Genomic DNA, 14656 nt, shown 5'->3' on the forward strand with positions numbered 1-14656 from the left:
AATCCTCATTCAACAGACTCCTCAAACCGCATCAATCGCATCAGCAACCATCCTCGTCGCCAGTGGCAGTGGCAGTGGCAGTGGCAGTGGTGCCTAGGCGAAGAAGCACATCAACCACTACACTCAACCGCAACACGACCGACAAATATGGTCTCCATCAAGCGCTTACAATCACTGCTGCCTGATGAACCCAAATCGCACCACCTAGGAGGAAACCCACCAACAGGATTCCAAAACCCCTGGCCATCATTCACCACCGACAGTGAAGGACTTTTATCTATCTTCAAGACCAAATTCGCTCGAGACAAGCCTGCATTTGTCCCTGTGCCTGATCGGTCGCAATTAGCACAGATCCATAAGATCGACTTTGACGAATCCAAATCAAATCCTGGTTTCAGCGTTACTTGGATAGGTCATGCCAGTTTTCTCTTACAGACGTCTCGACCAGAAAATCAGCCACGCGGTATCAATATCTTATGCGACCCGGTGTTTTCAGAACGAACATCGCCTGTGACGTTCTTGGGACCCAAGAGATACTCGCCAACGCCGTGCACGTTGCAGGAATTACTCGATCATATCGATATTGATTTGGTGTTGATTTCACATAATCATTATGATCATGCGGATGTTGAAACACTCAAGGCAATCTATGCGACGCGAGGATCGAAGGTTCATTTCCTCGTTGGATTGAACAGTTCACGCTGGTTAATCCACCATGGCATCCCCGCAACCTGTATCTCTGAACTCGATTGGTGGGATCAACTCGAGATCAAACTAGATGAACATAAGAACTCGACCTCGTCTGAATCCTCATCCAAATCCGAATCCCTCTTACGAATCACATGTACACCAACCCAACACTTTTCGTCCCGCAGCCCCTTCGACCGTGGCCATGATCTATGGTGTTCATACGCCATTGAAGAACTTGATGGCCAACACAAGAAACTATTCTTTGCTGGCGACACGGGCTATAGATCCGTCCATGAACCTAACCTCACACGTGAAGACGAGGATCAATTACCGACCTGCCCGGCTTTTAAACAGGTGGGGGATTTGATTGGTCCGTTTGATCTGGCTTTACTGCCAATTGGATTGTGCGAGCCTCGCGTGTTCATGTCAAAGATTCATGCCAATTCTTGGGATTCAATACGGATTCATCAGGATTTGAAGAGTAAGAGGTCCATAGGGATGCATTGGGGGACGGTTCGTGGTGAGTATCTACTTACTTGCTTATGATGTTTACAATATTTGTTGATTTGCACCACTGGTACCAGTACCGGGAGCAGCTGGTGGTTGAATGATCGCAAGACACAACTTCAGCACCTTATTTCTGACTAACTAACTTATGACTTCTACCAGGTGGCTTATCTCAAGACTACGAAGACGTACGAACCCCTCCTCGGAACTGGAAACTAGCCGCTGAAGAAGCAGGTCTAGAATTTGGCAAGGATAAGGAAATAGGACTTCTTGGAATCGGTGAGGTATTAACCTTACAGTAGTAGATTACCTACAGTAGAAAGACATAGAAGAATTACTCCTAATTCACAAAACTCATGGAATGTAATCATCTTGGAGCGCCTAACCTGAACCATCGCATCGGCATCGAAAAAATAAATATGAAAGTGTATGCTATGCATTGAGCACGGCCATTGGTTACTGATTGACCAGGGTGAGAACCTCGGATTTGTGACCTTTTCATTGGTCGACGCTTGGATCTGGACAGGTCTTGGCGGGATCAGTCCACTTGGGGTCTGTGGGTCCTTCGGCTTCATGCATAAGCGTACAGTAATAAGTTGTATGGATAGGCGAGTAGAATGTCAACGTGGTGGATGTTTCCCCCGACGTGACAGGCAGAAATTTTGTTCTTTTCTTTCTAGCTTGATGACGTTGATGTAGTTACCTGGTTTGAGATGACATCTCTTAAAACTTAAGTCCGCTGATGAATGGTGTTGAGGAGAATGAAGGAATTACGCAAGCTGGGAACTTGGTTGTAATCATAAGATCGACTACGTACAGTCTCGTCCTTACAGTAAAGTATACTTCAGCGGGCCTCTCACTTTCCCTGTGTATGACCATCAATCATATATCTATGTTGGGAGTAAACAAGGCCAGACAGTCACCGAAACTACACGTACCAGGATACTCTGTTCCAACATCTGGGCTCTCCCACTCGTCCCCCAACTCGTCTCACGCATATGCAGACCGGCCGTTGTGTTTGTCTTTGAACCAAAGGATATATCATATCTCCGAAGTATGCCCATGCCCATGCGCATACCCTCGTTCTTGTTCAGAAACAGATTTCCTAAGTGGATCCGAGACATTTTAGCTAAAAGCTCGGGGCAAGTAGTGGATACAAGTAGGGGTTAATCCCCTACCATCATGCCATGGTCAATGGGTCCATCTGTCGACATGTATTTATTATTTATACTTGAGATACTACGGACGTTTTGTCGGTCGAATGTGATTTCTCTTCTACTTCTCATACCGGGTTTCAGATAATACTGAACATTGAATACCTAAAAACCTAATCCCGTCCCACATCCAGACCTCAACCTCACTTCCTTTCATCACTCTTTTCCCCTTCATTAAACGCTTCAATAAAATCATCCACCATGTTCGCCAGCCTCCGAGCCTTCTGGTCCCAATCCTTCAACCTCCCCGCCCCGCCTCTCACGGAAAAAAACCTCCCGGACCAAAAGGGCAAAGTCTACCTCATCACCGGTTCCAACACCGGCGTCGGCTACCAAGTCGCCTCAATTCTCTACTCACACAACGCCAAAGTCTACGTCGCTGCACGCACGGAATCCAAAGCCCTCGCTGCCATCGACTCCATCACCAAACTCCACCCCAAATCCACCGGTAGTCTCCACTACCTCCATCTCGACCTCAGCGACCTAAGCACCATCAAAGCCAGCGCTGATGATTTCCTCGCTCGCGAGACCAAACTCCACTGGTTGAACAACAATGCCGGCATCATGACTCCAGCTTTGGAATTAAAGGGTGCCCAGGGAATGGATCTGAGTTATCAAACTAACATCCTGGGTCCGTTTTTGTTTACGAAATTGCTTTTGCCTGTGCTTCAGAAAACGGCGGCGAGCGAGCCGGCCGGGTCCGTGAGAGTCAGTTGGGCAGGGAGTTTGGCAACGATATTACTAGCCCCGAACGGTGGGCACACTTGGAAGAAAGGGAAGGATGGACTGGATGAGTTGGATGATACGATAGGCAAATCACCGATCTATGGAACGACCAAATCGGCGAATTTCTACTTGGGACATGAATTCGCGAGGAGGAATCCGAGGGACAAAATCCTACATACTGTGAGTTTTCCCTCCCGCTCCCTTCTCGACAACTCCTCATCACCTTCACCATCATTATCAACCTACTAACCCATTCTCTTTCCCTCGAATATAGACGTACAATCCCGGAAATCTAGCATCCGACCTTGCACGCCATGTCTCCTCCATCCAGAGATTCTTCATTAGAGGGCTACTGTACGCGCCAATCTTCGGTGCCTACACCGAAATCTACTCTGGCTTGTCACCTGACTTGACGATCGAAAAAGACCAAGGTGGATTTATCATCCCCTGGGGAAGACGTGGCTCTGTTCGACCCGACCAGCTGGCGGAATTAGAGAAGGGTGAACAGGGTGAGGCGGCCAAGTTGTATGATTGGTGTGAGAGGGTGACGAAGCAGTATCAGTGAGTATGTATGATGCTAGAATCAGGTACTCGTGCGACGTGCGCCACACGATCGGTGTGTTTTGGGAATGATATTCGACAGAACAAAGAAGCAAGGTTGTTGGATGTAATGCTGGCAGGGAAATACCCCGTTGTTGATAGAGGATATAGATCGTCTTTGAAGTCTCTTGTTTCACCCGAAAATGAACCCTTCATTCATGGTCGCGCCCATCTTCTATGAAATATCCCATTTCATCCAACCATATCCAACGCCTTCGACGATGCCACCATCTCTTCCTGACCGTACACATGCACTTCAAGCTGTTCTTGTTCTTGTTCTTGTTCCTCTCCCTCCTCCTCCCTTACCCGTCTCGCCCGTCACGGAATCCACCTGTCCAAAACCTCTTCCAACTCCGTCTTCGCCACCGGTTTAACCAAATATTCATCCATCCCCGCTTCCAAACATCTAGCCATATCACCTGGATGAGCACTAGCAGTCAAGGCCACAATCGGGATGATTCTCAATTCAGGCGAGAACCTTGATTTATCCTGTCTTATGGCTCCAGTGGCTTCATATCCATCCATGATGGGCATCATGCAGTCCATGAGAATCAGATCTGGACATTTTTCTCCCGATTGACTGGCTCTGTCGAGTACAGCGAGTGCTTCGGCGCCGTTACTAGCCATGAGGATTTTGGGACCGAGGTTCTTGGTCATGAGGACGGCGATTTGGAGATTGATTATATTGTCTTCGACGATTAGAACGACGAAGTCTTTGCGTTCGTCTTTCGTTCTTCGGGCTGTTGTGGATGCGGTGGTGGTGGTGGTGGTGGTGGTGGTTGTCATGGTCATGGCTGCCAGGGGAGCATGTATCGATGATGTGGACAGTCCTAGCCCTAGTGCTGGAGTTGGATCGCTCAACGATCCTGCTCGACTGTGTACCTTTGATCCCCTTTCTTCAGCCCTTTTCACCTGTGCCGTTGGCGTCAGTTCTCTCGAGTAGTGGTGATGATGATGGTGGTTGTGGTGGATATGGATGGATTCTGACACGACACCGCTGTCTTTGCCGGAGAGATCCTTGGTGACCTTCTGAAAGGGTATTTCTACCGTTCCGCATGTTCCCACCGAGGTCTCGGAGGAGAATTTAATGGTGCCTCCCATCATCTCGACAAGTTGTCGTGTGATGGTCAATCCTAGCCCCGTGCCGCCATATTTTCTGGCTGTTGATGAATCGGCCTGTGAAAATGCCTCAAACATTCTTTGCATGGTGGCTTCGTCCATTCCACACCCAGTATCTTCCACCTCGAATCGGAGGACGAGTGAGTCGGTGTCAGTAGGTGAAGTGGCCGCGGACGTTGCCAAAGGCTCGACCTGGGATTCTGATCCTAATGTTGTTCGTTCATCATTCGATTTCCTTTCCTCGTTCTGTTCCTGTTCCCCTCCCGACCTGACCACCGATACTCTCAAAGTAATCCTCCCAGCCTGTGTGAATTTGATACTATTGCTGACCAGATTCAGCAAAATTTGCTGAAGCCTATGAGGGTCGCCAACTACTACCAAACCCTCTGGAACGTCGACATTGTCGTACTCAAAGATCAAATCCTTACTCGTAGCTTGAACCAGCATCATGGTATAAAGTCGCTCTAGACACAGACAGACGGCAAACGGCACGGTTTCAATGTCCAAACGACCAGACTCGATCTTACTGATGTCGAGAACGTCGTTGATCACCACCAAAAGCTGAGCCGCCGATGAGCGAATGTTTTGTGAGAATTGGATCTGTTCGGGTGTGTCCAGGGATTCTAATAGGAGGTCGTTCATTCCGACAATACCAGCAATAGGTGTTCGGAGTTCGTGCGAGATCTAGGTATGGAATGTCAGTTACAGATTAATCATCATTGTCGTGTTTCTTGACAGGGAGCATGTTAGAGAGCACCGTAACAGGGTATAAGGTGGGTGTATTTGTGCTGTGCTGTACGAGAAAAGGATACTCACATTAGCGACAAACCTGCTTTTCAACTGACTTGCTTCTGTGGCAGCTCGTTCTTTCAATGTCAGGGACTCATTCTCCATCTCCAATTCAGCTCTGACCCTCACATCCGTCACGTCGATAGTGAGACCCAAAACAGACCGAGCCGGTCCAGTCTTATCATGATTGGTGCCGGTGTTGTCCCCTTGGCTACATCTATCGCCGATCAGGGTAGATCGATACCATCTCCCATCTTCACGGTGATCCAGAGTATGTGTCTTCAACTTGCCATCAAGAACATCACGCATCTTCTCGAATACCGCGTCCAAAGAATTCGTCACTGCCCTGACCAGAACATCCGATTGATCGACATCGTTCTGTTCACGATCACGCTGTTCCTTCGCCGTCACGGGATTCCATTGCAAAGACCCTTCCTGCAATGCGAGGGTAAGGTCCTGATTTACCGCCCACAGACACAGATGAGTATTGGACACCAGTGCCAGAATCGAGTTTCTGTGATTGTCGGATTCTTGTCTCGCTCTCAACAAAGAATCCACATCCATCATTGATCCGTACCAATACTTAGTGTCATCTTTACCGTGCTCCTTTTTGGCTGATTCGACTCGAACCAAACACCATCGGTACTTTCCGTTCTTTTTTCGGTATCGTGCTTCTAACGACCATGATGGATCGTTGTCTCTGACGTGTTGATTCCAATCATTTTGGAGTTTTGCTTGGTCGTCGGGATGAAACGCTTCGAACCATCCATTGCCCAGACTCTCTTTCGCGCCTCGGCCAGTTACTCTGTGCCATGATGAAGACAAATGGACTGCCTCTCCTTGTGCATCGAAAAGGGCCGTGAAGTAAGGGATGGCTGTGCTAACGATTCGATGAACTTGAGTTTCTTGGTCAGAACTGTCCTCCGGTAACGCTATTCGTTCGTCACCATTGGGTGGTCCCATACTGTCATCGTGACCGATTGATTCATCAGATCGCGGTGGTGGAAGGATCGGTGGTGATGTTGGTCGTTGTAGGTCGACTAGGTAAATAACTTGATCGTCGAGTTGTATCCTTCGACTGCACATCTGAGCTCGAATATGGTTGCTAACCTTTTGCTTATCTCCCGGTCGCTTTCCTGCTGACTGAGGCCGGGTTATGATCACGTCCACGGTCGGCTGTAATCTTTTGTCCTCCTGGTCCCAGAACTCGCTGGTGGAGGCCGGCCAGGGAGATTCGACATGGTTGTTTGTGTTATTGTGGCTTGTCGCATTGTGCTCGATTGGATTCGTTTCGATGTTGAGTAATAAATCCCATCCTGTCTGCTTTGACCCAAGTTGGAGGGCAAAGTCGACTCCTAGATGATGGACATCCGTACCGACGAGAGCATCAGATGATGGCCGTCCAAGAAGTCTATACAACCCGTGGTTGATTGCCAGGATTTGTTTTGTCGACGACAATATCATCGACGGCCTGTTCAGCGCATCGACCAGAGTCACCAAGTCGATCGACCCCATATTGAATCACCATCTCTCCTTTATCGTAACCATAACCCTGAATTCTCTACCTGCCTTCGTTTTCACACTGAACTTCCCACGATTGTCAAAGAGAAGCGCACCGTCGAGATTGAAGTTAGCAGAAAATAATATTTCGACTCACACAGACACGACTGTCCATTTCACGTGAGCCAAGTTTCATTTTTGACAGATAAGAAAGGCATGTTGAACAAGGCCTGGAGTCTAGACCACAGGGGTTGACAGACGGGCCCGTCCAGAACTGCAGGGCATTGCCACGATAAAGATCCTTCCAAGAGATCTCGACTGGTCTAAAAATTCAAGGGTCTGTGGGGTAAAGTCCACTAAGTAGACCAACAACCATGCTAGACTCAACGTTTGCTGGGGATTTGACTTTCGTTATGTAGATCCGCGGAAGATCTCACCGATACGGCCTCTTGGGCCTCGAGTGCCCCTGTCTTTGGAATTTATGGGTAGGCATCTCCATCTAAAGAGATCAAGCCACCCAAGCTAGAAGTTTCAATTCGTGGGACGGGCAGTTTTTCATAATTATTATCGTTTGGACAGTGGACTCTTAGTGACTGCCTCGTCTAAGGCTGCTTGTTTGTCTTTTTTCTGGATCCCCACAGTATGAATGAGGATCCTCCGGAGCAAATATCCGGGTGGGTTTCAATTCCAAGTCTTGTCGCACGAATCATTTTCTTAGAGTGCGATTATCTATCGATCATTTATTTGATAGGTATGAAGATGCTGTCGGGAGTCATTTCCCACACATGATTCTGCCCAGTCTGCATCGAAGATCTCTTAAAATGCTGTCTCCGCCCTTGACTTCCTCAGTCTTGTGACAGGAACCAATCTCTCACCCGAACATACTAGGTATCATAACTACCTCTCAGGGGCCATGTATCTCATCAAGAAGTCGTCGAGCTACCGTTTGTGCCGTTCGCTCCATTCTCACCGTTCTTTGCCTGCTCTACAAGTCCAGCACGGACCTTTGGCAAGATATACCTACCATAATCAATCGCATCGTTGAGATTGTCATAACCACGAATGGAGATCAGCTCAGCACCCAAATTTGTATAGTCCAGGATCGCATCCGTCACCGTCTGGTATGACCCAACCAAAGCAGTCGAAGCGCCACGAGCATTCGTTGCTGTCACGGTAGGGTACCACAAAGCACGATCCTGAACCTCTCCTTTCTTCGCAATAGCCAAAAGTCGTTGCGAACCCACATTCTGCGGCTCAGGAGCATTGGCCGTACTGGCCGCCTGACTGGCACCAAAAATAGGTTTCCCATTCGCTGAGTTTGACTCCAGGGCCTCAAGAGTACGGTGGGCTTTCGCCCAAGCCAGCTCCTCAGTCTCAGCCACGATGGGCCGGAACGTCACCCAAATACGAGGTCTGTCGCCCGGAGCTCGGCCAGCCTTCTCAGCCGCAGCGTAGATCTTGTCGATTTGCTCTTTTGTCTCCTTAAGTGGCTCGCCCCAAAGACCAAAGATATCGGCCAATGACCCGCCAACGCGATATGCCTCGTCGGACGAGCCGCCGACGGACACAGGGATGGATTTGCCATTGACGGGACGAACGAAGCTTCGGAATTGCTTGAATTGATAATACTGACCATCCCAGTCGAATGCCTCTGTCGATGACCATGCTCGTTTCAGGATCTTGATGTACTCTTCGAGACGGGCGTAGCGTTGGTCTTTGGTTAAGAAGTCACCTTCTCGTGCTTGTTCGACGTCACTTCCACCAGCGATGAAATGCACGACGGCCCGGCCTCCACTGAGTTGATCGAGTGTGGCTAGAGCTTTGGCTGCCACTGTTGGGTACAGTGTGTTGGGGCGGACAGCGATGATCACCTTGAGTTTCTTAGTCAGAGCAGCAATGGTCGCTCCGACGGTCCATGGGTCGAAGTATGATGAGTCATATGGGACAAGTGTATAGTTGAACTCGTAGTCATCTAGAGCACGAGCATACCGTTCGACATATTCCCGATCGATTGGTGCTCCGGGAATGGGATTCAACTCCGTTGATTGATTGAGAAACGTGGCGCTGATGAATTCGACAGGCATTTTGATGGCTGAGTATCCCTGTAATGTATGTTTCTCATGGACAAGGAGTTCGACATGATCCTTGGTTCTCATGAGCGGTCTTTAACATCTATTTTTTTAGGTTCGGGGTCAATCTTCAGAATCACACCAGATGGCGACATACGGGCTAGAGATGACGCATTTACCCTTCAGCCGATTTCGGCCGTTTTCTATGAACATGTCCAACCTAATAGTGCTATGTACACTGTGTGCTTTATAAGCCCATAATCGATCAGGAGACGATTCGAAGTTACATTTCGTGGGTGACCATGAACACGTTATCTCGATGTTGAATGAGGCGGGTGAGTGGTTGCATTTAAATGACACCATATCTGGATGCCGCTTGGATATGCTTATATTCAACTCCCGCAAGCCCGACTTGCTTGGCCACGGGCTACTCTCCATGGCCCCAGTGAGGTACGAGTACTCCTAGCGACTGGCTAGACCTGTCCCCCACCTAGATATCTGCTTGGGTAATCTGTCGTGACTTTTGCAATGCTCGAAAGTGACGAGATCACGTATCAACACTTTTTCCCAACTGCATCTTCCACCTCACCGTTTCTCTGTCCTACTAGATGTGGTCGATCAAGTTGAACGTTGACTTGTCTACAATATCATTAGCTCAGTCTTGTGTCAATACAAATGACTTACCGGGTTAGCTGGTCATCAACACTTCCAACAAACAGAGCTCCAATTATCGCCAACGCTATGAATATGAGCAGTTTTCCACTGAAAATAGGGCCATCCTCACCTCCAAAGGCAATTGTGACGAGATACACCAGCCGAAAAGCGCCGACGAAGACGGTTTTCTGAGCGTCCAAGCCCGTCGCGAGGATGTCTGGATTCATATCTGGTACAGAGGTAAAGTTTCCGGTTTGCAAAGCTCCTAACTTGTTATTAGCGGTCTTCTAGCACATCATGCGGGGCCTTACCGAGGAAGCTCTCGACGGAAGATGTTGCCAGCCCAGCTTGCACAACTGCATCGCCAATATCGACTGCCCATGTGCTTGCTATTCGGTTGTTGAGCAAGCTGGAATAAATCGCGACTCCCATTCCACCACCGATGCCGCGAATAGAATTGAGCAGACCTGTCGCCAATCCAATGTCTTCGTCTTTTGCGCCGAGTTGCACGATCAGAGTCCCAATACAATTTGTTGCACCAACCATGGCAGATGCAACACCTACAAAGGCGACAGCTCGCGCAGGGGTATGCTGATTGACGGTAGAGTTGAGTCCTAGGAATAGCGCCATCATGGTGACCACGAATATAAACTGCCATCTTGTTCGCCGAAGAGTTCCGAAGGTCTGCCCGAATATCACGAATCCAACTGTTGGGATTAGCCTGCTGTCAGACATATCGAGAGAGCCTATCTTACCAGTTGCGCACCCCTGATTCGCAAGAGCATACCACCCAACTGTACTTGGGACCGTGGTGAAGAGACGAGCGATCTGCTGTGGCCACAAGGTTCCCAGACTAATTAATGCCATCCCCGCAACAAAAGTCACACCGTAAGGGATGACGACTGTTCTAACATTCCGGAAGAGGTGGGGAGGACAGACTTTGACGATGGTATCGGAGCTGTAGATTTCCCAGAGCGGAAATGCAACAAAGACACAGAGGCCGCCCAATATGATCGGGCACAAGACAGTAACGCTCGTCCACTGGTATGGATTACCGCCAAACCCAATACCGAGGAGAAACACGGTGAGTCCTCCGGCGAAAAGTAACATGCCGATAAAGTCAAGCTCTGCAACCTGTTGACGTCTCGTTTTGCCCTCTGGATGAAGGCCCAGGAAATCCGGAGGCCAGTAGCATATCAAGATTAGTACAAAGCCAAGCGCATTGACTATGAGAGCAATGTAATAGGTCCAGCGCCAATCTGCGACTGTGATAATGCTGTATGCTGTTTTGTGAAGTCAGTCAATGGCCAGACCAGCTGCTCGACCGTGATGGAAATCTCACCGATCGGGGCCCCGAAAGCGGAGCCAGGTAACGATATAAGTGTCATAATGGCCAGTGTCTGACCTCGATGCTTCTTTGGTACAATTTCGCAGGCCGCCGCGAATGCAAGCTGTTGCAGCCCACCAGATAAGCCCTACCAACAGGTCAATTTAAGGATTGAAGCTGGCTGATTGAAGCATGCGTACAATGAAAGTAGATCCAAGTATCAAAACTGATACATTGGATGCCCTGCAAGAGTCAACGTCTGAGCTGTTTCATATCTCGCCCTGCACACAAGAATTACCTGCAATTGATTGCACATCCAATGATTCCCAGAGAGTTGCCCACCAGGAAAAAGTTCCGACGCCCAAAAATGTCACTACATCTTCCAGCGACAGTCATGACCACAGCACTTGATAGAGACCATGCTGTTGCCATCCAAGCAATATTGTTGGAAGGGCCTATGTCTTGATTGATGCTCAACAGGACTGAAACGGGAAGCACAAATGAGAATAAACATGACTCGTAAGTGATGGCCAGAGCCTACACCATTCTTAGCCTTGATGGAGTATCAATAAATTGGGTGGTCACTAGTTACCAATATGCCCAGAACAGTACGGACATCGATCTTGCGTGTCGTATAGTGTTCTGGGTCGTTTTCAGTCGTGACAGGAGTTTGCTCCGCATGGGTCACACTGCATTCTAACTTGGTGGTGTCTGGCTGGTCAACGTCAGGTTGTTCTTTGAATGCCATCCTTGCAATGAACGATATCTGTGGTAGAGAATCTTCTCATCAAGGGGCAGGAGAGACTTATGTAGAGCGCACATCATGGCAAGACTGAGGATCACACCATGGCAAGATCGACGATAGGTAAGAATTTCCCCAGTTTTCGGGACATGAATTACTCCATGGGGAAAGTGTCAATGGGGCCCCCGCTCGGAGGAAAGCTTGAATGGAAGACCACAATGTTGAACAGCTGGCCCAGGCGCTGCCAATGCGGGTCGTCAACCTTGTCCACATCTCCAGCCCTGCCTAGCACGGGCGGCCAGTATTTCAGTGTTACCCCGGAATCGATAGAATGACCCTGTTCACCTCCCTGGATCCTCGAGATTCGATCCACTCTCGAAGACGAATCCAAGTGCGGTGGAATGATTGCCCATGCATCTCAAGGTCCGTCAGGACTCCTGAAGTTCCGAATAGAAACTTCACAAGACTCTCGGTCTGGGCTCGAGGGGATAAATCGCTCCAAAGTTTTACCTGTCATTGCAAGCACTCGTGTTACTGCGATGTTGGAGTTTCGTAATTCGGCTGCTTGCCACTTGTGGAACTCACCCGATCCTCCCATTCCAGGGAATGATCAAAGTGCTCCCCGTTCTCCACTCGGCTAATGAAGTCAATGGCAGAATGAACATGGTTGTATCTGTCATTGAGCAAACGAAAAATGCGCAGAACGTGCCCCAGGTACAGAGAGCCTGACTGGCGATACTCCAAGTTGGGCGACATCGCATCTTTCAAATGTTGAGCAGTTGCCACGAGGAACATGGCTGTAGCCACAGGGGGGAGGTAGGAGATCCGCTTGTCGGCATCAAGATCTCTGCCTATATCTGTAATCCGGCATGCAGAAGAGCGCAAGGTAGCAGACGAGAACGCACGCATTGCCCCCGCTGCGGTTTCCAATTGCCGCTGTTGCAACATAAGTGGACGGTGTACAGTAGATAATGCTGTATGATAGAGCATCTCGAGAATCGCAGAATGAACCAGAACAGCTGAGCCGAGGTCGCCTTGCTGCCGGTTAAATAGACCAAGTTGAGAAGCATTGTCATGCCACTCCCTTAGCTTTTCGTCCAGTGCAATGACTAGAGAGCCCACACCTTTAGTCTTGGGGATCAACACCATGATTGAATGGCTAGATGCATCCCTTCGGAGGCCACTCAATTCGTACAGTGTATCCAAAGTATGCAGAATTATTCGACACAATTCCACTTTCTGGATGAGTATACAGCCCAACATGTCCATTTGTTCTCCGGTGTCGCTTACCGAATAGAAATCGAGAGCTCTCAAGAAAGAAGTGCTGCTCCAGTGCTCAGCAGACAGGATGGGTGGGCCCAATACTGGACATGGTAAGACAATGTGTCCCCGCTCTCCAATGCATATCAAAGCACTTCTGATGATGCAACAACTCCACAATTGGCGGCGGAAGTTATTCTCCTCGAGCTCTTCATAATGTAAATCAGGGTTGTGCAGCCCAATCTCTGTCGCCAGGGATAGAGCAATTCTGAGCCAGTGGAGACGTCCCTGAATATCGTTAAGCTGAGAATGCCAATAAGTCATCAAGAGTAGACTTTGGATCACAATAACTGGGTTAGTTTCAACTTCCATATCGTACAACAATTTCACTCGACCAAAAAGCAGTTTCTGAACGTCCTTACTTCGTTGAAAACTCGGATGTTGCGAATGGGAAAAGTCTGTGAAAACTGCCCCAGCCAACAAAACAGCCTGGAATAAAAGTGGGCTCATAGTTTTTCCAGGCTCGCGTCCTATAGCTGCTAGAAAGTCATCTAGACGTATGATCGGTAGGAGTGGGTACACATAACATAGAAATGATCGAATAATTTCGTCAATGATATCCGGTGGAGGGAATGCCAACGCGTCTCTTTGCACAAGCACTTGCAGATTCTCCCGGTGGATGGCCTTGGATAAGGGCGTGATGTAGGCTGGTAGATGGAGTTGCCCCTGATCACCAACGTTGGCTTCAATTTCGACAATGCCGTACTCATGGTCCTCGGTTGTTGGATCGGGCAGCGGGCTGGGTAAAGGCGTCGATGTGTTGATGATGTTTGCGCCCACATGATTCTGACGAGCCTTGACTCTGAACCTGTGTGTTCTGCCCAAGGGTATCGCATGCTGTAGTTGTTGTCGGGTTGAGTGAGCTAGCGACACAACACACTTCGACTTGTGCTTCGAGCAATTTGAGCAGGGCACGCCTACGTCGACCGCATCGCAACGGACTTTGCGACTGCGACAGAGATTACAAGCTGAGGTGTGTCGCTTTCTCGGCATGTCGCTTGGGTTGAATACGTGAGTAGCAAGCAAATTGTCGTCTAAAATCTGAGGCTGTCTCCTGGCCTAGCATTGAGGTTGAAGATGGAAAGTCCGAGCAGCCACAGTGCCAGATGGGGGAATTTTAAAACCGACTCGCTGACTGAAAAGCGCGATGGGTGGGGAATCGTTCTCCGAAGTTATACGAGCGCCCAGTTTTCGACCAGCCGTGGCGGCTAGAATAGCTCTCCGCCCATGACAACATAAGACCTAGGCAAGTTTGAATGATCACGGACGAAAGCTTAGTACGCACCAATGCGCTGTAGCCTGCACAAAGTCAATAAAGTATATAAGAGGCGCCAGGGTTCATGGTCGTATGATGGGCTGCAGCTCGGAACGCCAACTGCTTTACACCTGCTTGTGCATT

The 14656-nt window shown here is 49.0% G+C and overlaps 4 protein-coding genes across 4 annotated transcripts; 2 read left to right on the forward strand and 2 right to left on the reverse strand.

The window, feature by feature from the left end:
- Window positions 1–117: 117 nt before the first annotated feature.
- On the forward strand, window positions 118–1499 carry PV10_02955 (uncharacterized protein; the record flags this gene model as incomplete). Its single annotated transcript, XM_016367338.1, has 2 exons — window positions 118–1210; window positions 1360–1499. The coding sequence occupies exons 1-2, from the start codon at window positions 148–150 to the stop codon at window positions 1497–1499; spliced, it is 1203 nt and encodes a 400-aa protein (XP_016226856.1). The 5' UTR covers window positions 118–147.
- Window positions 1500–2434: 935 nt separating this feature from the next.
- On the forward strand, window positions 2435–3892 carry PV10_02956 (uncharacterized protein). The gene is made up of 2 exons (XM_016367339.1): window positions 2435–3317; window positions 3412–3892. The coding sequence occupies exons 1-2, from the start codon at window positions 2613–2615 to the stop codon at window positions 3700–3702; spliced, it is 996 nt and encodes a 331-aa protein (XP_016226857.1). The 5' UTR covers window positions 2435–2612; the 3' UTR covers window positions 3703–3892.
- Window positions 3893–4055: 163 nt separating this feature from the next.
- PV10_02957 (uncharacterized protein) lies at window positions 4056–7160 on the reverse strand (the record flags this gene model as incomplete). The annotated part of the gene is made up of 2 exons (XM_016367340.1): window positions 4056–5540; window positions 5673–7160. 2 exons carry the CDS (start codon window positions 7158–7160, stop codon window positions 4056–4058), a joined length of 2973 nt encoding a protein of 990 aa, XP_016226858.1.
- A 704-nt stretch (window positions 7161–7864) lies between these two features.
- On the reverse strand, window positions 7865–9259 carry PV10_02958 (uncharacterized protein). The gene has a single exon (XM_016367341.1). The coding sequence runs from the start codon at window positions 9227–9229 to the stop codon at window positions 8069–8071; it is 1161 nt and encodes a 386-aa protein (XP_016226859.1). The 5' UTR covers window positions 9230–9259; the 3' UTR covers window positions 7865–8068.
- Between the last annotated feature and the right edge of the window lie 5397 nt (window positions 9260–14656).

The sequence above is a fragment of the Exophiala mesophila genome (assembly GCF_000836275.1).
Source record: "Exophiala mesophila strain CBS 40295 unplaced genomic scaffold supercont1.2, whole genome shotgun sequence".
In the NCBI taxonomy this organism is placed as follows: Eukaryota; Fungi; Ascomycota; class Eurotiomycetes; order Chaetothyriales; family Herpotrichiellaceae; genus Exophiala; species Exophiala mesophila.